Source organism: Dromiciops gliroides, chromosome 2 (assembly GCF_019393635.1).
Source record: "Dromiciops gliroides isolate mDroGli1 chromosome 2, mDroGli1.pri, whole genome shotgun sequence".
In the NCBI taxonomy this organism is placed as follows: Eukaryota; Metazoa; Chordata; class Mammalia; order Microbiotheria; family Microbiotheriidae; genus Dromiciops; species Dromiciops gliroides.
The window spans coordinates 359,362,113-359,388,152 of record NC_057862.1 but is presented as its reverse complement, the minus strand read 5'-3'; the positions used below and the strand labels follow the sequence as shown (position 1 = coordinate 359,388,152).

Here is a 26,040-nt window from a genome sequence, read left to right as displayed (position 1 = left end):
TCCTTTAGGAATGGGGCCTCTGACACCATTTCCAGTTTCCATTCTTCCCTAGCAATTGAGAGATTACTGAGGATAACTTTCACCAGCACAGGACCCTTAATGATGACAGTCCTGGCCAAATCCTCACTCTATCCCTATGTCTAACAAGTTTACCACTTCCTGTGTTCACTCTTATGATTCAGTCTCAGCTGCCTGGGCAAAACCAAAACCCTTTCCCTAGATCATTTCCCGATACCTCATCCCCATCCACCTCGGACCTACCTTCTGTAAGTCCTCGTTCTCCCCTTCCATTGTGCCTTATGAAACTCCCATTCTATTGTTAACAACCTTCTCTTCAGCTTAGACTTTTTCCACACTTCATTTTCTGACACATATGGAAATTTCTCCTATCCACCTCTACCTCCATCTCCATAACTGTCCTCCAAGTTTAGTCTTGCAAACACTTTCAGTCTAAATCAACATCAATAGGCCAGGAGTAGGTAAACTACACATTTTCTGTCATTTCTAGACCCACCCTTCAGCCATCATCACTCATACACACTTCCTCCTCTAAAGGTCACTCCAACCAGATTATTATCCTAGATATTCCCCTATATAGATTATAGTGGCAATTATCTACTAGAATCCAGCCTATTTTCTCTCCATCCCCAAGGATTTCAGTACTTGGTTCCATCTTCTTCATACTAACTCCTGCCATTGCACTCTGAGCCTTGGACATATATGTTAATGTCCAAGCGCCCTGGGTTCCCAGATCATTAAACCTCAGCTTATGGCCCTGGGTAAACCACTTGACTTCTTGGGCCCTCAGCTACCCTTATCTGTAAATTGAGAGAACCCCAATTGGGGTTAAGTGATTTGCCCAGGGTCACACAGCTAGTAAGTGTTAAGTGTCTGAGGCCGGATTTGAACTCAGGTACTCCTGACTCCAAGGCTGGTGCTCTATCCACTGCTCCACCTAGCTGCCCTGATTGGACCGTTTTCTAAAGTCCCTTCTAACTCTAAACTTAGGACCTTCAAAGCCTTTGACCCCTAGCTTTCATTCTGCCTCAGGAACACACAAGGGAAGGTCATGCCCTTGAACTCTCCATCAACTGTCTCCATGATCCAGGACTCCGAAATTCCCTATATCCTCAACTCTTCATTCACTCACCCCCCCACAATCAGCTGCCAGGTCTTGTCATTTCCACCTCCTCAACATCTCTTCTATCTGTCCCCTTCTCTCTATTCATACCATGACCACTCTTGTGTAGACCTTTATCTCCTCTTGCCTGGACTACTGAAATAATGGCATCCAATAATAATAATAATAGCTAATAGCATACAGTGCTTACTATGTGCCAAGCATCATGCTCAGTGCTTTACAAATGATCTCATCTGATCCTCACAACAACTCAGGAAGGTGCTATTATCCCCATTTTACAGTCTAGGAAACTGAGGTAAACAGGCTGTTCCTTGCCCAGGGTCACACAGCTAGTGTGTAAGGCTGAATATGAACTCAGGTCTTCCTGACTCCAGGCCTGGCACTCTATCCATTGTACTACCTGTCTGAACAATACTACAAAGAGCTTCCCAGTTGGCACCTACTCTTCATGCAGCTTCCAAAATAATATTGCAGAAGTACAGGTCTGACCATGTCACTCCCCTGCCAAAGTTCCAATGGCTCCCCATTGCTTCTAGGATAACATACGGATTCCTGTTTACTCTTTAAAGAGCCTCTGGCTCCTCTACCTTTCTGGGCCGATTATATATGACCTCCCCTTACACATACTGTGCTCCACCAGACTGGCCTCCTTTCTGCTCCATGGCCAGAACATTTCATCTCTTATCTCTGTGTCTTTGTACAAGTCATCTCCTAGAACTGGCATACCTCTAGCTCAAGGGAACTTCTAGTTCCCTGATTCAAGGCTCAGCTCCAGGGCCTTTCTGGATTCCTCCAGTGATTGGCATCCTCGACCCCTGGGGCCACGATTTTGCTGGGGTCTGTCATTGCCCTGGTGTAATACATTCCCCATTTACCAATGCAGATCTGGCAAACATTCTGCATTGCATAGCCACAGAAAGTCAACTGAGTACTAAGATGTTAAATAACTTGTCCAGAGTCGCACAGCCAATCCATATAGGAGGAAAAACTTAATCACTGATCTCTGACTATAGCACGAAGCCTCTCACTATCTATCATGTCTTGTATTCACTTGTCTCTTACCGTGTATCTTCTCAATGGAATATAAGCCTCTTGAGGGCAGCAACTGTTTGTCTTTGTTTCTACCCACTCTGCCTGGCATATAACAGGTACTTAATAATGGGCTGAGACTTAATTCTTCCCTCTTCCTCCTCACTCATCAGCTGACACGTCTCAATTTTACCTCTACATCTCTTGCAGTTGTCTCGTCCCCAATCACAGGGCTCCCACCCTAATTCAGGTCCTTATCACCTCTCATCTGAATTATTGTCAACAGCCTCCTAATTAGATTCCCAACTTCTAGTCTCTCCCCCTTCAGATCCATTCTCCACACAGCCGCCAAAAGAACCTGATGAGTACAGACTTGCCCAGGTTGCTGCCCTTCCCTGACCTTGGGTGGCTCCTAAGGCATCCAGGAAAAAAACAAGGCTCCTTAGCTTGCTATTACAGCCCTTGCCAATCTAGCACCAGCTCACCTTTATGGACTTATTTCATGTTACCTCCCCATCATGTAGTTCGACTTCCAGTCCAACTGGAAGCATCTCTTTTACCTCTGTGCTCCGGCGGAAGCTGCCCAGTGTTCCTGGGATGCACTCCCTCCTCATCAGAGCCTCCCAGAATGCTCACTTTCCTTCAAGGCTCAGCTAGCCTATTATCCTCAGTGGGGAGCCTTCCCTCCTCAAACTATACGGTTAATACTTATCTGTCTACATACACAGAAGCTCCTTGGGATGGGGCAGTTTTTAATTGTTTTTGTATCCTGGCCACTTGACACACCATCTGCCGATGCTGGCAGGATTGGAATGGATGGCCCAGCCTCCCATACGGACTCCATTCTAGAGCCAGTTCTACTGCACCATGCCGCCTCAAGACCTTTGTTCTTCATGGGATCGTGGGCTCCAGGAGACCACAGCTCTGTCTTCCCAAAGGTTAACATGACTGAGATGGAAATGAAGGAAAGGCAGCATGTTCAGTGAGAAAAGAACTAGCTTCAGAGTCAGAAGTCCTGGGTTCAAACTCTGCCCCTGCCACTGGGCCTGTGTGCCCTTGGGTAAGTCTCTTGCCTTTTCTGGGCCCGTTTCCTCAGATGGAAAATGAGGGGTCAGACCAGATGAGCTTTAAAGCCTTGATCCTATGCATCACATATGGGTTGCCTCATTCTTTTTTTTTTTTTTTTAGTGAGGCAATTTGGGTTAAGTGACTTGCCCGGGGTCACACAGCTAGTAAGTGTTAAGTGTCTGAGGCTGGATTTGAACTCAGGTACTCATGACTCCAGGGCCGGTGCTCTATCCACTGTGCCACCCAGCTGCCCAAAGGGTTGCCTCATTCTTTAAAGTCTTTCCCTTCACATATGAAGGAGGTTAGCATTTCCATCATGAAACAGCATTTATTCCACTGAAGAACACCCTACAAGGACTACTGACCCCTTGTCTTACTCCATTCAGAAACATGTGCTTTGCAGAAGCCCCTCTTGGGACCCTGAGTTAGCTACAAGCCCAGCTGCAGGGTGAGTACTGGGGAAGATGAAATAGAGAGAACTTGATAAGAGACTGTGAGGGGACAAGGACTTTACCTCTACCCTCTGGATTCTGATCTCCAAGTCCTTCTTTTCCCCTCACCCCCAGCACCCTCAGAAAAGAAATCTGGGCCTGCCTCCTCAGCCCTTCCAGTATACTTGGGCCCAGGACTAACCAGATCTTGTGGAATCGTCACCTTTACAGCCAGAGCTTCTCCTCATGTCATGATGGTGGGAGGGCATGGGGAATAGGTTTGTGACCACAGGGGTTCCACAGGCTGCTGTGACTGGGTTTTCTCACACACACCCCCAGCCCCTAATCTCCTTGCCCAGTAGTCTCAGGTTTAGCCTTAGTTCTGCCTTATTTCACTCAGAGGGAGGACAGCAGGCTAACCAATCGCTCCTCCCTGACTGTCCTCATGTTCACACTTCATCCCATAGCACGTCTGATGGCAGGAGGAGGTAAGATGAGTCACTGGCCTGCAGACCTTGGTAGGCTCCAGGCTCCATCCATGCTTTCTATCCCAATGTCCCCCATCTCCTCATGCCCCTTTCCCAACCCATCCTGCCCCAAGGGCTGGTAGATTATGAGAGAACTGTAGTCAAAGAAGATGACAGTGTCCTAAAACCTCTCCTAGGCCTTGGCTAGCACAGAGGATGTGAGGTATTGACTTGCTTCCAGTAGGAAGGATCATTGGTCTGCCCTCACAAAGGCCATGTGCCCAAATACCAGGCATGCTGACTGGATCACAAGCCCAAGCCCAACACACATCAGGCCCCGTCTCCTGAGCCTCCCAGGGCAGGACCAGGCCCAAGGGCAGCCCCATGGCCGGCCCTGGGCAGTGCCTGGGGTTCACCCTGTTTGCACAAGGGGGTGCTCCCTAGCCTTTACAGGCCCCAGTGTACTGTTGTCCTCCCTGTCCTCGATCAGGGCAGGGAAGAAGCCTGAGAAGGGTTCCTCCTTCCTGTGCCTCAGTAGGGGTGCCTACAGTGCCACCCAATAGCAGCAGCTACCAGTAAACCCAGGTTCAGCCATGTGCTCCCCCCTTGTCACTCAGTGGTCTGAATATACACAGGGACAGCCAGCATGGCACAGGGACCCTCAGCTCCAGACTGTAGTCCTGCCAGGGTCAGGTTGGGGCCCATACTGTCCGAGTGCCCGGGCACCACCAGCTCGGGATCCCCACCCACTGAGCTTCCCACCACAATAGACAGTACTGCATCTGACTCTGGGAAGGCATCTTTGCCAGAGCTGCCTCCCTCAGCCCCCTCAGCATTGCCCTTGAGTTCCTCCAGGCCCAACGGGTCAGGCAGGGCCACTTTGCGACCTCGAGCCCCGCGCTGCTTCTGGGGTCGGCGGGCCTGTGGGTCCTTGTCTTTGAGTGGGCCCGGGCGGCAGCGGTGCTCCTTCAGGTACTTGTTCCTCGTGAAACCCTTGCCACAGCTAGAGCAGCGGTATTTGTAGTTGTCGGTGTGGGAGCGCTGGTGCTCCACAAGATGGGCCCGGCGGCTAAAGCACTTGCTGCAGAATTGGCAGCTGTGTATCTTCATCCCTGGATGGGGGCAGAATGGAAAGAGGAGGCAGGGAAGTCACAGGAGCCTCAGTACCTGGAGCCCACCCGGGCCTCTGCCCCTGCCCAGTCCATCCCCAAGGCAGGGGGCACTCCCTGCAGTAGACAGTGGGAAACTGAAGCACTAAGAAAGAAATTCCTTATCCAAGGTCACTGAGGAGCCAAGTCAGGGCCAGCTCGGGCCTCTCGGTGTCTAGCCCAGCTCTTTTTCCTCAGGCATAAGAGCAGGGAAGAAAGAATGCACCCTGTGTGAAGTGTCCAGGTTCCAGCCTCCCCTTGTAGCCAGCACACTACTTTCCCCATGAACTTCTGGGCGTGGGAGCCACTTACCCGAATGGGAAAGGATGTGAGCCTTCAGCTTGTCTGGCCGATTGAACTCCTTACTGCAGCCTGTATGCGTCCTAGAACAGCCAAATCCACTTATGTCTGGGGAGCTGGAGCCACTCAGACTGATCCTCCCTCCTAAGCCACAGAGGCATCTCATCCTGGCAGGAGGCCCACCCACATCAGCTCCCCAGGCTCGGGACAGAACAGATGCAGTAAACAAGGAATACAAGACCAAAGATGGGAAATGGGAAACTGTACACCCTGGAGTGTCCCCCAGGGCAGGGCCCTAGTCTTCCTAATGGGGATAGTTATTTAGGGAGGGAGTGAGGAAGGGCATCTGTTTACCAGTTTCTGGGAGCCAGTGCCCAAGGACTGATGGACTCTCCTGTCCCTGGGACAAGAAAGGCTCAAAACTCATCACCTTCAGCATCGAACGCATTTCCTCAACTCACGAGAGAAATACGTCAGAGCAGGAAGGGACCTTATGCAGATCATCTAGCTCAACCTTCTCATTTTACCTTGAAGAAGGGATGGGACTTGACAAGGATGGCCAGTCCTGGGTTCTTCCTACCAGACAAATCATAGCCCCTGCCCCATGTTCTCTCCCCACCCCCGCCCCCCAGGGACTCTGAGGGCTGTAGTCAGCAGCATTCCTTTGTTAAAACCTGCCCCAGGAGGATCAGTAGACCTTCTTCCCCCTCCCCAGCCTCTGCCCACCCTAGACTAGCCCCTGCCCAGAGGGATGCTACATACGAGAAGGGGCATGTATATTTCTTGGTTGGCTCATGGATCAACATGTGTCGCTTCAACTTGTCCTTCCGGTTAAAGGCCGAGTCACATAAAGAGCATTTAAAGGGCTTTTCACCTGTATGGGGGAAACAGCAAAGGCCCAATGACCAGAGTTCGGTTGTCTACAGTCCTTGTTCCTGAACTGGAAGGCAGGGAACTCAGCACAGCATTGAGAAGCCTGGGAGAAGAGGCACGCACAGTGTTCCTCCCACCCTTATTCCTGAGGAGCAGCAAGGTGCCGAGCTGGCTGCAGAGTCAGGAAGAGCTGGGCGCCTCTCCCCTCCCACACTTCTTGGTGATGACTCTCTAAGACTCCAAAGTACAGATCTGCTCTGGTGGATGCATTTCCTCACTTTGGAGTTCCACTTACCAAAGAAATGATGGGTCCAGGGTGGGGAAAATGATGACTTCACAAAAGAGAGAGGAAGGGAGTAAGCACTTACTGAACTTCTGCTATGGGCCAGGGACTGTGCAATTAGGATCTCGCTGGAGCCTCACAACAACCCGGGGAGGCAGGTGCTACATTATCCCTGTTTTACAGTTGAGGAAACTGAGGCAGACAGAGGTTAAGTGATTTAACTACTGTCACACAATTATTGTGTTGAGGCCTGATTTAAATTCAAACTCAGGTCTCCCTAAGTTGGGGCAGCTAAGTGGCTCAGTGGATAGAGCTCCAGGCTTGAAGTCGGGAAGACCTGACTCAGAGACTTAATAGCTGTGTGACCCTGGGCAGTCACTTCACCCTGTTTGCCTCAGTTTCCTCAACTGTAAAGTGGGGATAGTAACAGCACTTCCCTCCCAAGGTTGTTGTGAGGATCAAATGAGATAATAATTATAAAGTCCTTAGCATAGTACCTAGCAAACAGTAAGTGCTATATAAATGTTAGCTGCTATTATTATTACTCACTATTACCACCTAGCTTTCTAGAACAGACAGACAGACAAGAACGAGGAGAGGGAGGGGAGGGGAGGAGAGGAGGAAGAATGGATAGAAGGCAGGACAAGATGGAGGGAGGGAAAAGGAAGGAAATTAGAGGGAGCACTAGACCAGGAGTCAGAAAGTTCAAGGGTTCAATTTGGTCTCAGACACCAACTGTGTGACTCTGGGCAAGTCACTTAACCTCCATCTACCTCAGTTTCCTCATCCGTAAAATGGAGCTAATAATAGCACCTACTTCCCATGGTTGCTATGAAGATCAAATGAGATCACATCTATAAAGTGCTTTGAAACCATTCAATCACTATGTAAATACGATAATTGGAGCCTGGTACAAGGGATGCAGGCTCTGCGTTCCCTGAGCCCCACTGAGGTTGGTCATAAAATCCTCTGCTTTACTCAAAAAGGTTAGCACCCCCAAAGCAGCGATGCCCCAGGTCCTATCTGCAGGGGCAGCCAAACAGCCCCAAACCAGAGGGAAAACGAGATTATAAAAGGAAGACCATAGGAGGTGTCTTCACCATCCCAAGTTGGGGAACCAGGAAAGGATCTATGAAAATAGGGGGGCCTGAAAAGAGTTTTTGAAAGAGGGCAGAGGGCTAGGGATGATATGTGGAGATTCTTCCCAGGATATCGGTAGCATGAAAACAACATGGGAGCAGAGGGGAATGGAAGGAGATAGGGATCAGGGGATGAAAGTGCTTAGACCAAACTGGGGGAAGAAGAGAAGCAAATGGGGAGAAAAGAAACCTTAAAGGTAAAATCAAGAGATATTCATTAGCCCTGATGTGACAGGTAGGTACTAGCAGCAATGCCAGGGACAGAAGAGGCTGAGGGCAGCAACCCTGAGTGACTACCTCCACCTACCAGAATGGATGTGGGCATGCAGCTTGAGGTAGTGCTCCCTCCGGAAGAACTTCTTACATATCTGGCACTTAAACTTGCCCCCACTGCCATGGGTGGGCAGATGACGTCGGAGGTACCGCTCACAGGGGAACACCTGGGGGAGGAGGAGAGGAGGCAGCATCAGGGACCCCTGCCTTCTCCACTCTCTAGCCCCATGAATTGGCTCTTGGGGCTCTCCCCACTAACCTAATTTAAGGAACACTTTCCTACCAGGGGAACAAAGACTTCTATTCTGTAGCCTAAGAGATGGAGGCAGAAATCAGCTCTGGCTCCTGTAATCTTGCTGCTCACCCTTTCTCCCCCACCCTGTGCCCAGGGAAAAACAAGAATGCAAACCGTACAGAAAACAGAGAAACCAATCAGTCAACATATATTCGCTTACTGTGTACCAGGCCCTCCGATGGATACAAAGACGAATAGGACATGGTACCCACACTTGGAAAGCTTACTTTCTTTTTCTAACATCACAGTGTGAGTTCCTCTGTAAAATTCCACCAAAGAGGGGGATATCTTGGAAGAAAAGGGCAGTGCCCCTTGAGTGAGGCTTCATCCCATTAGCATTTCCTCCCACCCAGAGGGGTTTTCCCCTCCCCTCAGGGCTCCAGGGCAGAGTCCTCTGGAAAAACTGGGCCAAACCAATCCACTACTGCTGACCTGACCACCTGCTCCAGCTCCCCCCAGAGTCCCCACCCTGTGGCCTTGGGGACCGAGGCAAAGACACAGAAGAGCTACTAACCAGAGCGGGGGCTCCAATTCCCCTCCTGAGCTACCTCAGTACAAAGCGGTCAATCCTCTGAGATTGGCCTTGCCCCCATGGCGAGCCTCTCACTTCCTTATCTATAAACAGAGGAGTAAGTTGCTAAATTTTAGTTTGGAATTTTCATGTTCTTTGTGGGGGCGAGGGGGAACAATCAAGTAAACTACGAGAACCCCCATCTATCCCTTGTCTCTCCATGGCCCTAAGTCCTCAGAGGGAAGAGGGGAGCGAGGTAATGACAGACAAGTCTCAACCAGAAAAACCCCACACACTGCCAGGTTGAGATGGCCAAGGTTGGGATGGGGCAAAGGAGGAGGCTTCAATAGAGAGCAGATCTGCTTCTGCATAGGCCAAGTGCCCTGGGTCACAAAGAGTGGGGGATTCTTTTAGCAACCAAGCCCTAACTCAGCCTGGTATGCCCAAGAATCACCAGCCGTAAGACACAGTAAGAGTCCGTGAGCTGTCCGGTCCTTGGGATGGGTGACTGGAGACTGTCAGGGCTCAGGGCCCAAAGCCTTCCAAAACAAATGTTACAGAGATCCTTGGGGACACGGCTGTGTTCTTCAGCAGTAGAGGAATGAGTGTTGTCTCCTCACCTGAGACACCCCAGAGGTCCTCCCAGTACATACTGAGGTAGGAAGGGAGGAAAAGGAAAAAAAGGAAGGAAATCCCAGTTTCTGAGCCACCCACTCTTTCTAGGTACCTTCTTGGGGCTGGGGGGAAACAAGCACTCACCTTCTGGCAGTGTGGACAGGGGAAGTTGTGAGTTGCCGTCTGGAGGTGGTGCTCCAGGGCTTCAGGGGTAGAGTATTTATTGACACATTTGACACACCTGAATGGGAAGAAGTAAGGAGAGTTGAAGAGAGGCCAGTACTGCAGACTGGACTCCCCAGGACCCCACCTGCTATTAGCTGTCCAGGGAACAGGAGCACCTTAGGAACGGAGGAAAAGGCTGCCCAGCCAAGAGGGTGAATCAGCAGCCCTCTGTCCTATGCCCAGGATTCCTGCTGACTGGTCTGACAAGTGGCCTGTAATCACCCTCTCTGACTAACTGTTTTCCCAACTGGCTGTGCTTAAACCTTTCAAGTTCCTTTCTCATTCCTACAATCAATCAGCACAATTCTTTTTGAGCCACTGGGCAGACTCTCTTCTTAGGCTTTCAAGCATTCTAATAGGCCTTCCAAAAAATGGTTTTCAAATACCTCCTGTCAGCTAATCACTTTGATGGTTGGAATAAAAAAAAAAGGACCACCAACCCAAATGTTTCCACTTATCACAGAAAAAACATAACTAGAACAAATGGAGAAGTGGTTCAATTTTTTGTAAGATACAGTCAAGGGTGCCTTCAATGATGAATTAATATGTCAATAAGCCTAATTTTTTTCAGTACAGAAAGTTCTTCCAGGGGCAGCTAGGTGGCGCAGTGGATAAAGCACCGGCCCTGGATTCAGGAGTACCTGAGTTCAAATTCGGCCTCAGACAATTGACACTTACTAGCTGTATGACCCTGGGCAAGTCACTTAACCCCCATTGCCCCGCAAAAACAAAAACAAAAAAGAAAGTTCTTCCACCAAGAGCAACTATTTCTTTCTTTTGGGGGGGGAGGGGCAGGGCAATGAGGGTTAAGTGACTTGCCCAGGGTCACACAGCTAGTAAGTGTCAAGTGTCTGAGAATGGATTTGAACTCAGGTCCACCTGAATCCAGGGCCAGTGCTTTATCCACTGCAGTACCTAGCTGCCTGTAACTGATCTCTTAACTGAGTAGCTAGTACCTCAGGTCTCAGGTGAGGGACCACTTTTTTCATGAAGACTTCCCTGTTCCCCCAGCTGTTGCTGCCTTCCTCTACAATTATCTAGTATCTATCTGCCTGTGCATTTTAATGTTGTCTTTCCTGGCTCACCTGCAAACACCTGCCCGACAAGGTGGCTTCATTTTTGTCTTTTATCCCCAGCCCTTAACACAGTGCCAGCCACATAGGAGCCTAATAAATTGTGTTGGTCGGTTCACAGGTGAGTCTCAGGGAGTTGCCAAAGGCTCCAAGAGAGGACATGTCTCTTGCCCCACCTATCACAAAGCTAGGATCAAAAGCAGGACCTGAACCCAGGAGTGACTCCAATCCAACACTCTAATACATCATGTTGCTTCTCAATGAAATTTCCTTCATTCTTTTTGGGGGGGGGGTGAGGGCGGGGCAGGCAGGGCAATGAGGGTTAAGTGACTTGCCCAGGGTCACACAGCTAGTAAAGTGTCAAGTGTCTGAGGCCAGATTTGAACTCAGGTCCTCCTGAATCCAGGACCAGTGCTTTATCCACTGCGCCACCTAGCTGCCCCCTCAATGAGGCTTAATGTCAGAAACCAACACAGATGTTGTCAGGTTACAAGTATTGATATTATAAGAAACCCAACCCAGCTCCCTGGAGGACACTTACAGACCACCTTAAGAGCACCTTAATCTGAAGAAGGGGGAAAGGAGAAGGGAGAGAGACAGAGACAGAAACAGAGAAGGGGGGGAAGGGGGCAGGGAAAGGACCGTGTGTAAGTGCAACTGAATATATGTGAATGAGACAGAAACTAACCTTCGCTCTAAATGCTTACAAATGCAAGTGGGAACCACAGCAAGATCTTCAGCAAACAGAAAGGTGGCAATCATTGAGCTAATTAATGTTCACTTCCCAGGTACCAAGCACAATATGAAGAACCCATGCCTGCTTTCTAAGCAGACTATATCACCCTTTCTCACCTCCTAAGCACAGATACCTCTGGAGGTGAAACACTTTTTTTCTTTGCTTCTGACAGTGCCAATTGGTGCCTCGCTTCCTGCCTGGTGAGGGAAGTCTGCATTTTTCAAAACCAAAGGGAAGAGTTTCCACATATCCAGTTGCTACTTCCTAAAGTTTAACTGGATCCCAAACAAGGATCATAGTTGGGGATGATGGAAGGGCACTAAAGGTCCTGTATTATACTCCCTCTTCCACGCTCCTCTTTTCCAAGCTTTTTGTGAAATCTGCTCAGTCTGGTCCCAAGATGCCTCCTAACCTTAAGGAGCTCTGACCCTGAGGAAGAGCCAGATCAGAAATCTTTCAGACTCTGGCTGGAGAGGTTTGGTTACCTAGGATACTGGGGATGGGAGGAGCTCTCTGCTAGTGGGAAGGGTATTTTCCTGCTAAAAGGATAGACTTCTAATCAAAAGGGGATCTCTTCCAAACATATTTGAACACAGGTCCCCACAAATAACCCTTGATATCCACACAAATCCTGCACATTATAAAAGGCAATGTAGGGGTGGAGTGGCAACAGTATGTTCCTTAGTGGGAAATTATCTGGGTTCAAATGTCATCTCTGCCACTTATCATCTGTGTGACCATGAGCTGGTCATTTCACCTAAACTATGTTTCAGTTTCCTCATCTAAAGACAGGAATATTTGTAATCTCTTTCTGACAAGAGTTACTGTGAGGGATGTGCTTTATACACTTTATGCTCAGTAATTGTTTGGTTTTTTGTGGGGCAATGAGGGTTAAGTGACTTGCCCAGGGTCACACAGCTAGTAAGTGTCAAGTGTCTGAGGCTGGATTTGAACTCAGGTCCTCCTGAATCCAGGGCAGGTGCTTTATCCACTGCACCACCTAGCTGCCCGCTTTATAAACTTTAAATAGAGGCAGTTATGACTGATGGAAAAAATTGGTTTGGGGCAGAAGACATATTATATGTTAAAAAGAAAAAAAAGCTTTAGGCATAGATGTTAGATGGGATTTAACCAGCTATCTACCCTGTCCTGTCTGTCAGACCCCACAGCTCAGAACACGAGTCAGCACCTGCTCAATGACCTATGTACACTCAGTGAGGTTCCTTAGCTCCCAGTTCCCTCCCCATCCACATCCTTGACTGTCAGAACCCTGGACATTTCTAGAAGTCACCCATGATGTGAGAGCACAAGTATTTAGAAACTTGTGTATTCCCTAGTCCCAGCAGATAGCCCATGGATGTCCACACTAATACTGACAAGAAGAAAATACATCTATGTGTTCGGACACCTGGCTCCTCTTTAAAGGCCTGCACGGGTCCTGAGCTTCCCAAGAGCCCACTCCTGCCTGCCCCAGGCAAATGTGGCCCTGAATGGAGACGCTGACATTACTTGTAGACTGTGACGTCTCTCTTGGGGCTGTGCTGAGGCAGGAGGCTGTGGGAGTACTGGTGCACACCCAGCTCATATAGGGAGGGGAAGTCCTTGCTGCACAGGTGACAGCGGTAGCTCAGCTCCTCCTGGTGACTCTTGATATGCTCCAGGAACATGTCCAGCTTCTGGAAGGTCTGGGCGCAGGTCTTCACGACACACTTATATACCTGCAGGGAGGCCCCAATAGGTGGGGAGAAGGGGCTGAGCAGCCGGGAAGGCTTGCCTGCCCCTTCCACCCACTGCTGTCAGATCGTTCATGGCCTAGGACCCAGGCAAAGTCTCTATTACCTCCCACAAGGATAGTGCCGTGGACCCAAGGTGTGTGCCCTGAGCCGGAAGCACCCACTGCCTGCCCTTCTCCTGGGGCTGACTCAGGGACCTTCCTCTCCTGACAAGGCTTGGGGCCTGCTGTGGTAGGCCAGCAGACAGCGTTGCTCAAGTGGGATTTGAAAGGGGCCACATGTGCCCCCTGCCTCTGGCAGCGCTGCCCCTTTCTGGATAACCCCAAGATTATCCCAAGAGGAGGGTGCCCTGTTCCTTACCCAGGCAGGGCTCAGATAGAAGATGAAGATGGAGTAGGCCAGCCACTGCCTACCTGCTCATTCTTGTGCTGGGTCATGTGTGACTTGAGCTGGAAGTATGTACTGAACTTGTTTGGACAGAACTGACACTGGTAAGAGCTGTCGATGAGGACCACCTGCTTGGCTTCCAGTTTTCCTGCCTCGCTTTCGTGGGCTGAAGCCAAGACCTGTGGCTGGGGAACACTCCTGGGGGGCTGGCTAATCCCTGCAGAAAAGTACCCAGAGGATGAGTCAGGAAAATAGATGGGAAAGAGCTTGATTAATCAACATTTACTGAGACTCTACTGCTAGGCACTCTGGGAGATAAAAAAGAAAAATGAATCTCTTTCCACAGGGAGACAACATTCACATGAAACATTTAAATAGCTGTACCAGGCAGTAAATCTAGATTTACCAGGCAGCCCTTAGGGAAGAAGGGACAGGATAGGAAGAGCTGCATTCTGCATGCCAACCAAGCAGTCCTAGCCACCAGGAGACTTGAGGATACCTGAGACCAAGGTCCCCACCAAGAAAGGCATAGACATCACCAGTCCTGGGGACCACAAAGGACTACTCCACAAAAGTGGAATAAATTATTTGCCTTGGGGAACATGAGACAAGACTGTCCTTTTGTCCTCTTGACACAGAATACTAACGAACCTTTGAGAGTGAAGCTGAGCGACCCAAAGGTCTGAGGATACGTTTAGGGCTGTTACCCCAAGCCCTGGCACCTGACCTGCCCCAATGCCCAGCCCTGTGGCTCCTCAGTTTCACACCTGGGTCCTCCTCATTCTCCTGCTGGGTGGGGTTCAGGGCCATGACCTGAACAGTCACTGAGTTCCTGGAGATGGTGCACCCATGCCCTGGGGGCCACACCTTGTGGGTCTGCATGTGCTTCTTGACATTTGACTTCTGTGCAAAGGCCCGGCCACAGACAATGCATTGGAAGGGCTTCTCCCCTGTGTGACTAGAGGGAAAGAGAAGTCAGTGGTCCAACCCTTTGCCTAAGAGAGGGGTGCTGGTCAGGAGCCAGGAGAGTTCACGTCACACTCCTGGGAAGACCCCATGGTCTCAGGCCTCTGCCCACAACACAAGGGGCCTGGAGGGGGGTAAAGGGAAAGGAACAGCGGCTTATTTGCTCAGGAGACATTGCCATTTCTTCCCAGTGCTTAAGGCAACAGGGAAAAGATACCAAAGCCCTGCTGTGGTCAGCCCTTCCTAAACAGATCAGGGCAGCTGGGGGCAGCTGGGGGCAGCTGTGGCCTACCAGGCCAAGGTGAGTAGAAGGGCTGCTTCCCTTCTCAGAGATAATACCTGACCTTCCCCTCCCAGGTACCTTCGGATGTGCTGCTGCAGGTCAAAGTTCTTGGTGAATGTCTTGTTGCAGTAGGTACACTTGAGTTTCTGGCACTTGGGTTTCCCTGAAACAGAGACCAAAATGAAAGAACAGGGAAAGAATAAGGAGGAATTAGGACGGGAGGGAAGTCAAGGGTAGGGCCCCACCCATAGCTCACCTCTGTGGCAGCAGCTTCACCAGCTGAAGCATCATGCATGCAGGAGGCAACAAGGGAAGGCACACATTTCATCCCCCTTGTAGGATGAAGGGACCCCGGCCCTGAAACCCACCTGCAAAGCCTCTGAAAAGCAGCCCTCTGCACAGGTCCTCTGCCCACTCAATTGCTGCCACCTGAACCTACAGCTCCCCCACAGACAAGGCCCCAAAGGTAAGGCTCTTCATCTCTTTTGTGTCTAGTGATGTTAATTGGACCGCTTCACAGAAGGTTGTTTTTGAATGTGTGAGATTGATTACAAAGGAGACTCATTCTGCTAAAGTACAGCTATAGGAAAACCTAACCACATGGGGCCCGGGTTAAGAACCCCCACCGAGGGCCGAGTGCTGCTCACCTCCAGTGTGTGCTGCCTAAGGTTTTTAGCCAAAGAAGAGTAGTTGCCCCGGCAGCTCACATACCCGAAGCAGAGGACTGAGAGGAACCACCTGCCCAACCTCTTCTCCGTGAGATGAGTTCCTGAGAGCAGTGCCTGTTATTGCCTTCCTTTGAATCCCAAGGGCTCAGCACAGTGCTGGGCTCAGCAAATGCTTTATGTCTAGTGGCCCGATCACTATCAACGTGGGACTCCCAGCTCTGTGGTGTTAGGCTTATGATGGAAGTTGCATACAGTTAATTACATCATTAAATCCATGTGGTCCACACAGGAGTGCTGATCACATGGCCCACTACTGAAAACCCCCGGATGCTCCTGACCCAGAAGGGTAGCCCCAGCAATCAAGCAGTGTGCTCAGCAGTGTCAGTATTGGTCACTGGCCAAGGAAAAGGGGCCTGGACCCTACCTTCCTGGAGCCCGCCATCACTTTTGGGGCGCCGGGCCTTCAATGTGGAGGGAGAATTGAAAGCAGCTACGTCATTGCCAGTGGGGTTGGCCAAGGGGGCAGCTGGAGTCGGTCCCTTGGGCTTGAAGCCCTGTTTCCCAGGACTATACACAGGAGGGCTGGGGTATACGGGATTCTCCACACACTGGTTTGGTACCTGAAAGCACAAAGTCATCAAGAAGAGTTCCCGACTTACTTAGAGCCACCTGAACCAAGGATGGAAGAATTCTACATTTATAATTTATAATAAGTGTTAGTGCCAGGTGGGACCTTAGCAACTTTACTGAGTCCCTGTCCTTTTCTGGGCCTCAAATATCTTCCTCTGGAAAATTAGAGGAGGAAGATGAGATGATCAATAAGGTCCCTTCCAGCTCTACAATCTTCTGTTTATGAAATATCTAGATCAGACTCTTCCGAGTTTGCCTAATGTGACAAAACAAGCTAGGCCACTGAGCCAAGGCGTCACCAATCCAGCACTCTCTCCACTGCTCTATGCTTCTTTTGTGTTAATTAATTCCTCACAATCTCTATGCATCTTCTTTCCCTTTTTTCTCCTAGTGCCAGCATATAATTCATAGTATAATGTGATAGTGTAAAATGCTTCCTCCTACTTGACCTGTCCTAGCCTCAGCCTGAGTGAATTCCTCCTACCTAATAATCCTGGAGGAAATTCAGCCAGATCACCCCTCTCCCACTGATCTCAAATGACAACCCAACCTTATGTCTCTGGCTCAGCACATCTGCTACTGGCATCCTCTTTCCTAGACGGCCCATAGGAAAGGCAGATGTGAGCTTCAGAAAACAGCAAATTAACATCCAAGAGCTATCAGTAATTCATGAGAAAAACCTGGGAAGCTAAACTTGCCCTAAGAGCCACCCACCCCCAAGAGGCCCAAGCAGAATTTAAAGAGAGAAATTGATCCCTGCTGTCTTTAAAGGGACAGCCCAGGCACGATCTAAAGACCACAGGTCTAGAGCTGGAAGGGACCTCAGACTCTTTAGTCCAACCCCTCTCATTTTACAGATAAGGAAATTGAAGCTCTTGGTGGGAAAGTGACTTGCCAAAGGTCATGTGGGTCAGAGGCAGCTTTTGAACACAGGTCTTGGGACTCCAAAACCAGTGCTTCTACATCCTGTCAGACAGAGGTTAGAGCCCCTTTAGGAATCTTGTCTTCAGCCTCGACACTGTAAGTGTCAGCAGCCTCTTTCTCCTCTGGTTCTATCTTCCCGAGTTGTTTGTCTTCCCACTAATAGCCTAGGACAACGTCCCATTTTTGAGCCTTTTCCTCAAAGCTGTCATGTAGTTCCCTGACTGCCTCTCTCCCAACTGGGATCCTGACAAGTGTCCATGGCTTTTTATCCTTCCACCAGGAAACCTCTGGGTGCCCTCCCTCACTGGCTGTAACATGTAACTGGCCCACCTCCAGGCCCCTCTCCCCAGACGTGAGCATCTCATTACCTCTATAGGGGGATAGGGCTGCATGCCCAGAGCTTGGATCTCCACCACACTGCTTCCTGCCAGGGGGGCATTGGCATTGTAGACCTCAACCACTCCACCACTCCCCGTGTTGGGACGTCCTGGAGCCCCCAGGGTCTGTGGAGGAGGAGGAGGGGGAGGAGGGGGTTGTGGGGGAGGGGGAGGGGGCAATGGTGGAGGTGGTGGAGGAGGTGGGGGGTGCTGAGGGAGGTAGCCAGGCCCTGAGTGCATACTCAGGCCACTCTAGAATGAGAAGAGATAAAACAGAAAATCAGAAAGAAACATGACATTAAGGCCAGGTATCATCATAACAAAAAAATACTTTAAATTTGTTTAGCACTTCACAGTTTATAAAGTACTTTCATGTAAAATAGCCCATTAGATCCTCACAAGAGCCCTGTTACACAGACATGGTAGACATTACCACCACCCCCCTTTTACAGATTAAGAAACTGAGGTTCCAAGACTCGAAGTGACTTCAGCAAGATAACACAAATATCTCGTCTCTCCCAACACAGAAACCAAACCCACCTGTGTCAAAAGCAGAGTTGTTTGGGGGAATAGGTTCAGAGGAGGAAGAAGCTGAAAGGCAGACTATGAAATAAAACTTGATTTGTACTCAAGACAGAAATGGCTTGTTAGTGCTTTCCCCTCTGGCTAAACCATTGCTATGAGTCCCCCAAACTCCAACCTAGGGGGTGCCTTCATGACTCCAGGCCTAGCAATGACCATCTCTTTAACCAATGGCAACCTCTGTTAAGGTCAGCAGCAGGGCCCTTTAAACTATATCTGCCTACTCCTTTTATAGCATCTGGTTTGTGATTTCTGTGACCCTTCCTATGTTACGTATAAGATAGAAAGAAAGGACATGTTTGCTTCTTAGCATTTTCTAACTGCAAGCACTATCTTTCCTCTTGGAATTCGAAGGAATTGATTGTGCTTGCTAAAGAGTATACACATGCAGATACACATTTAGACACAGCTATACTGATAACTGAGGCCTTTCCCCCTCCACTAGGATCTTTGTGTATTAGAAGTTTATTCCCCTCTTCTGAGAGATTCTAAATTAGCAACTCTATGTGAAATCCCAAGAGATAAAGCTATAAGCACTTCCATTAGAGGGCATTTAATTCACACTTTGAGAGGACCACTCAAAACCATCCTCTGCTAAGGGACTAGCAATTTAGAGGCAGAACTCTCTGGGAAGTGCACACCCATACTAATTGGCTACTTTCCTGTATATTCATGTAGTTTTAATTGCTTCTTGGTTTCTTTTCCTTTCAGGCCTATCTCCCCAATTATACATTCAAAAATGAGTGTCCGCCTCTGCCCAAACAGCCCCATAGCACCTGGGATCATAAGGACGATCCTTCACATCCTCTTTGTTATCCAACCTGGACTAGATTGGGTTACTCCAATCCTTTCGTTCTCATCTTCCCCTCAACCAATCACAGTGCTCAAAATTCAGAGATAATAATCTTGCTTCCCACTAATCACTATCCTAGAACCCCTAAAATGGAAAAAACATCCCTGACACATTGGAGGAAAGGACTTTTTTTTTTTTTTAACACAAAAGGAATTCTTGGAAGCCATATTGGGAGCTGTCACATCATCAGTTGATCTGGACACAGATTAGAGAACTGCAATACATCACTCCTAAGGCCTCAGTCAGCTATGCAGAATTATCCTTTAATAAATCTCATTTGAAAACAATTCTCTGTCATAAGGGGAATGGGAGAGAGTGGCATACAGGGGAAATTTAGGCAATATAAAACCAAAAGATATCAATAAAATTGATTTTAAATTTATTTTATGTGTCTATTTGGATGCATAAATCTTATGTGGGAATTTTCTCCTTTTCCCTTTCCTACTATAGAAACTGGGTTGCCACACTGGCAAAGACCTTTGCTACCAAATACAGGAATTAAAATGGGGAAACTGATAAGTTTCCTCATTTCGAAACACCTAGAACTCACACAGAGAGTTTCAGATTGTTGCATCGAGGACCCTAATTCAAGGACCTAGAGTCTGCCTGAATTAAAGAAGACTGGAATTACTTATATGGGAAAAAATAAGAATAAATCATTATTTGTTTTTCCTCAAGATCTTTGAAAAATAGCAGATAGCTTATAGGTTAGAGAGTGAGCCAAGACAATCAACACATTTAATCTTTTTTATTTTAATTTTTTCAAATTTAATCTTCTGAAGAAGCTTTACTCTATTACTTTATTCTTTTTTTTTTTTAAGTGAGGCAATTGGGGTTAAGTGACTTGCCCAGGGTCACACAGCTAGTAACTGTTAAGTGTCTGAGGCCAGATTTGAACTCAGGTACTCCTGACGCCAGGGCCGGTGCTCTATCCACTGCGCCATCTAGCTGCCCCTACTCTATTACTTTAAAGTGGCATGAATTCTCCTTACCTGCACAGGAGGCTGCACGGGGGGCATCGGTTGATCCAGTGATGTAAAGGCTGACATGGCTGACATCAGCACTTCGTCACTCACCAGAATGTTCCCTTGTACCAGAGTCTGGATCAGAGGGGATGGGGGCACTGTGATGTATGTAGAGATCTGCTGCAGGGAACACACATGAGAACTGGATGTCACACAAGAAGGGATCTCCAACACTGGAAAGAACCCACAGCCCCCTCTCTGGTGCATCTGAACCTCTCTCTTCTCCTGGTTCAGCATGCTCGCTTGGCAGAGAGGCAACACAGGTGAAGGATACAAATTCCCCTGTTCAGGGACTCTATCATCTAATAATAAAATAACTGATTTATAAAGCATTTTAAAATTTGCAGAATATCTTTATATTGTTTCTTATGTACATATCCATGGTAAACTTTAGACTTTCATTTGTTTTCATATTGAACAGATGACACAGAAAGGTTTACTGAAAGCCAAGGGATGTGGGTACCAAAAAAGGCTGGAAACCCTTCTACTATCTCCATTTTACAGATAAGAAAACTGAGACTCAGAGAAACTGTGATTTACAAAGGGTCATACAGAAAGCAAGTGTAGGATTTGAACCCTGATCATCCTGACTCCAAGACCAGCACTCTAACCACTACAGCACCCTGTCACTAACAAGATATGCTTCCACAGACAAAATAAGAATAATACAGCGGGCAGCTAGGTGGCGCAGTGGATAAAGCACTGGCCTTGGATTCAGGAGTACCTGAGTTCAAATCCAGCCTCAGACACTTGACACTTACTAGCTGTGTGACCCTGGGCAAGTCACTTAACCCTCATTGCCCTGAAAAAAAAAAAGAATAATACAGGACAGGTGAGAGCCAGTAAGAGTTACACAATTTAATAACTTTCCTCTTCTATGTTTCACTAATCGCTGAAAAAGACAGAAGGGCCTCTCATCAACCCTGTACTTGAAGGAGATTTTTGTTATCACTGTTTACATTAAAACAAAACATAAAATTACAACAAAACAAAACAAAATGATAAACTAAACTTAGGACTCTGGGGGCAGCTAGGTGGCGCAGTGGATAGAGCACTGGCCCTGGAGTCAGGAGTACCTGAGTTCAAATCCGGCCTCAGACACTTAACACTAGCTGTGTGACCCTGGGCAAGTCACTTAACCCCAATTGCCTCACTAAAAAAAAAAAAATTAAACTTAGGACTCTGAGCAACAGAAGACATTTCTTAATACTCCATCACATACAGAGTCAACTGTCCCTTCTTGCAGTGGGAGAAGCTCCATCCTCTCAAAGGGAAGTAAAAATACAATAATGATGATAACAACAACAATAATAATAACAATAGCTAACATTTATCCAACCCTTATCATCTGCCAAGCACTGTGATAAGCACTTTATAAATATTAACTCATTTGGTCCTCACAACAACCCTAGGAGGTGGGTGTGGCTATTAACTCCATTTTACAGTTAAGGAAACTGAGGCAAACTGGGGTTAAGTAACTTGACCAGAGTCACACAGCTACTAAGTGTCTGAAGTCACATTTGAGCTCAGGTCTTCTTGGTTCCAGGCCCAGGAGTCTATCCGAATCACCATCTAGCTGCCCCTCTACTTTTGCCATAGAGTCAAACACAAATCAGTTTACTTTCTCTACTAACAAAACAAGCACTAGGCAGTTCTGCTCATAAAACCTCCCTTGCTTGAATCATAATCCACTCTCAGCAGAACTCTAACAATCAATCAGTCAACGCTGGAGAATTTCTGTTCTATGAACAAGGGAAAAAAATTTAAAAGACACAATCAACTTTAATTGGAATCAAAATACCAAGTTCTTGATCCAATCATTCTGGAGAGCAATTTGGAATTATGCCCAAAGGGCGATAAAGCTGTGCATACCCTTTGACCAAGCAATTCCACTTTTAGGTCTTTTTCCCAAAGAAATCATGGAAGGGGGAAAGGGACCCACATGTACAAAAATATTTATAGCTGCTCTTTACGTGGTAGCAAGGAATTGGAAGTTGAGGGGGTGCCCATCAATTGGGGAATGGCTGGACAAGTTGTGGTATATGAACACAATGGAATACTATTGTGCTGTAAGAAATGATGAGCAGGAGGAGTTCAGAGAATCCTGGAGGGTCTTGCGTGAGCTGATGATGAGTGAGATGAGCAGAACCAGAAGAACATTGTACACAGTATCATCAACATTGAGTGTTGACCTACTGTGATGGACTATATTCTTCTCACCAATGCAATGGTACAGAAGAGTTCCAGGGAACTCATGATAGAAGAGGATCTCCAAATCCAAGAAAAAAAAAAAAAAGAACTGTGGAGTATAGATGCTGACTGAACCATACTATTTCTTTTGTTTTGGGTGCTGTTGTTTTTTTTTTCTATTTTGAGGTTTTGCATTACTGCTCTGATTTTTTCTCTTATAACAGGATTAATGCAGAAATAGGATTAATGTTATTATGGGTATATATGTGTGTGTGTGTGTGTATATATATATGTATATGTATATAGATATATAGATATAACCTATATCAGATTACCTGCTGTCTAGGGGAAGGGGGAGGGAGGGGAGGGAGGGAGAAAAATCTGAAATTGTAAAGCTTGTATAAACAAAAGTTGAGAACTATCTTTACATGTAACAGAAAAAAAAATACCTTATATGTAAAAAAAAAAAAATGCCAAGTTCTAAGAGGAAGATGCTTGACCAAACAGAGACATGGGCTCTCTGAAATTCTCACGGAGCTGCAATCCTTCTCTGTAGCTTGCCAACCCAAATATAGCAATGCTACTGCTGCAGTGGAAACCCAGAGAAGCCAAGCTGAATGAGTCTAGTTTCACTGTTTTGGCTGAAAGAAAAAGCAAAAAATGTAGGCAATTCCCTTCCTTTAGAATGTTTTGTAGCTCTGAGGCTTTCTATTTGAGCAGCCAGCCCCCTCGTTTTCAAAATTAGGTCTTTCCATTTCACCCAAGTTGAAAGTGTGGGGGTCACTCTCAGTTATGGGCCAATCCCGAGGCTGACTGACACAGAAACTTTGACCCACTCCATTTCCAACCTGGGCTGGTTCATCCCTTCTTAGGCAGCCTGGTGGCCTTCCACCCTCCAAGGAGCTAATCGTTTTGGTGTCAGATGTAGTGAGTGAGAAGACTCGATCAGCTTTAGCCCCTTTGTAGCCCCCCAAATCAGGTGACCCACCAGCTTCAGCCTCCCCTAGTAGCAGGGAATTCTAATATGTGGCATCACACACAGCATTAATGTTTCATTAAAAAAAAATTTTTAGGGGGGTGGCTAGGTGGTGCAGTGGATAAAGCACCTGCCCTGGATTCAGGAGGACCTGAGTTCAAATCTGGCCTCAGACACTTGACACTTACTAGCTGTGTGACCCTGGGCAAGTCACTTAACCCTCTTTGCCCCCCACCACCCCCGCCAAAAAAAAACAAAAAAAATTTTTTTTTAGTTGGTCAAGTACAGTGAAACCAATTTAGGACACTGATTATACTAAAATACAACGTGTCCTAAGGCCACTTCTTGGTGCATCTGAGAAGTCCTCTTAAAGCAAAATTCAAAAACATGGTCCAGCTGCAATATGAAGATGTAGTAAGTAGCCACTGTCAGGGTTGTCAACTGAATGTTTAGCTTGTATTTCTAAAATATTAATCCAGATAAATCAACTGCACACAACCTGGAAACTGTACTTGGGGGAAAGGATAGTCACATCAATCCAGGCCCTCAGAAATGGAAGTTAAAATTACTGATAGCTGTCGTGGTATTATAGTTGTTCCCTTAAACATAGAGGGCAGATTTTCTTGTATTCGTTTTATTGGCATTCAGAAATACTTTTTGAAAAAAAAAAAAAAAGCTCACAGGGGCAGCTAGATGGCACAGTGGATAAAACACCAGCCCTGGATTCAGGAGGACCTGAGTTCAAATCCAGCCTCAGACACTTGACACTCACTAGCTGTGTGACCCTGGGCAAGTCACTTAACCCCCATTGCCCCGCCCCCCCCCAAAAGCTCACAATTATTTAATTATGATAAGAGACAGGGCATAGGATTAGCATGCTGAGGTAATAACCTGGAGAAACCTTTCCTGAGATCTCTTCTTCCTATCTCATTCTAGTGAACACATCTGGACTCCCCTAGAAAGTCATCCAGAAATTCGTCAGTCTATCCACAATATGTTTACACTTTCAGAATAGTGAATGGGAAGGGCCAGCAGAGAGGCCTGATCTGTCAAAAACTTTGCCAGTTCGGCCTGCATTCTGAGGGGGCCGCTCTCCTCTGTGGAGGTCTTCCAAGCCTTCCTTTGGGCTGTGCTGAGCCTTTCCATAGCTGCTGCCTCCCACTACCACCCCCAGCCTTGGTTCTAAAGAAGCCCCACATCCCTTGTGCTTACCTGGCGATTGGCTGGGGGAGGCTGCTGCACAGATGTGACAGAGGGTGCATAGATGCTATTGGTAGCCAGGGAGACAGCAGCCAGTGCAGGTGCACTCCCCTGACACTGCTCCCGCTTGTGGGTCATGAATGCTGGTAACGAGTTGAATTGCTTTTTACACTTCCCACAGAGAAAGACATCTTCATCATCTATAAGTCAAATGGGGAAGGGGAAGTAACAGAGAGTAAGGGAAGGTGGAAAAACCATGTCAGAGAGAATGGCAGAAAAAAAAAAATTAAGGAGGACCAAGGCCAATATCTGATTTCAGAATTGTCTCATCCTCCATGTCTGTGATTGGGAACGTCAAATGAGCATCGCTGGACACATCAATCAATGAAAAGACATTTACTGTACACAACCAATACATGGGAGTCCCATGATAGGTGCTAAGGAGTTAAAGAGTACCCTCCCTTGAGGAGATTAAGGTAGATAGATAGATAGATAGATAGACAGACAGACAGATAAATATTTTAAAACAATGATTAAACACCTCCTATACACAAGGAACTGAAAAAGATATAATACAACAAACATTTATGAAGTGATTGCTATATGCAGAGTACCTATTCTGGACACAAAGTTTAGATAGGACTTGGTCTCTGCAATTAAAAAAAAACATACATTTTAGTTACAAGAATTCAAAACCAAAAAGAGATAATACACACTATTAAATGATAAGTGTATTAGTGAGTTACAAAAAATAAAACACCACAGTAATTTTGTTATATTGTACCATGGGACATATAAGATAAAGTCCCAGGTGAAACATCATGAAATGCACAGTCTGGCTGGGTAGATAAGACATATACACAGGTGACTATAATACAAAATAAAACATAGGTGCTATAAGAAAGTGACTGGGACAATAAAAAGCCAAAGTCAGAAGACCTGACATGTGTAAACAGTGTATTCAAGCCCACTGGTCTCGCAGTTCATCCTATCATAGTATTTTGAGCTAGATGGGGCCTTGGGGATCCCATGGTTCAGCTCCTTCATTTGACAATAAGGAAAGTAAAGGGCGGGGAGATGACTTTCCCACATGGGTAGTTAAGTAGCAAAGCCAGAATTTAAACCAGTGCTCCCAGAGACAGAAGTTTTGGCCTCAGCTTTCCCACTGACCCCCTTTCTGCTGTTTTGCAAGGCTTTTGTCCTTTCTGTGTTTTGGATTTCCAAAGGCAAGATGGAAAGAATGTCTGGCCTGTCTGCATATCACAGGGGCCCCAGGAAGATAAGTAAGAAACTGTTAATAAAAGGCTTTATGGGGTCTTTGAGTAGGACATTTTTTAATGTTATAATAGTAACACTGTTGTTCAGTCCCTCTTATCCTATTTTCTCAGAAGTAAGTGATCCTGACAGCCAGTCTGGAATTTAAACAAAACAGAACAAAACCCTAGAAGATGGTGAAGGCCTGGAGAAAAGGGAAGACTTGGGAAGGGTAGAAGGGGAAGAGAAGCGGAACTTGGCAGTGGGGAGGGGGAAGGGGATTCTCCTCTAGCCTAGGGCTTCTTAAACTTTTTCCACTCACAACCCCTTTTCTCCCAAGAAATTTTTACATGACCCTGGGTATATATATAGGTATATAAAATAG

General features: G+C 47.3%; 1 protein-coding gene across 2 annotated transcripts in view; it reads right to left on the bottom strand.

The window, feature by feature from the left end:
* Positions 1-3,546: 3,546 nt before the first annotated feature.
* ZNF341 (zinc finger protein 341) overlaps positions 3,547-26,040 on the bottom strand; it is a 33,316-nt gene continuing 10,822 nt past the window's right edge. Inside the window, exons 3-15 of one of the 2 annotated variants that reach the window (XM_043988841.1) lie at positions 24,414-24,601; positions 20,003-20,155; positions 17,567-17,827; positions 16,069-16,264; positions 15,055-15,139; positions 14,495-14,685; positions 13,754-13,944; positions 13,117-13,325; positions 9,718-9,814; positions 8,187-8,319; positions 6,347-6,458; positions 5,597-5,667; positions 3,547-5,248 (exon numbers count right to left, since the gene is read on the bottom strand). In XM_043988841.1, the coding sequence (XP_043844776.1) occupies positions 4,746-5,248; positions 5,597-5,667; positions 6,347-6,458; positions 8,187-8,319; positions 9,718-9,814; positions 13,117-13,325; positions 13,754-13,944; positions 14,495-14,685; positions 15,055-15,139; positions 16,069-16,264; positions 17,567-17,827; positions 20,003-20,155; positions 24,414-24,601 (2,390 nt within the window). In that variant the 3' untranslated portion in view covers positions 3,547-4,745. The remainder of the gene's footprint in view (positions 5,249-5,596; positions 5,668-6,346; positions 6,459-8,186; positions 8,320-9,717; positions 9,815-13,116; positions 13,326-13,753; positions 13,945-14,494; positions 14,686-15,054; positions 15,140-16,068; positions 16,265-17,566; positions 17,828-20,002; positions 20,156-24,413; positions 24,602-26,040) is intronic. The other variant, XM_043988842.1, reaches the window with a different exon arrangement.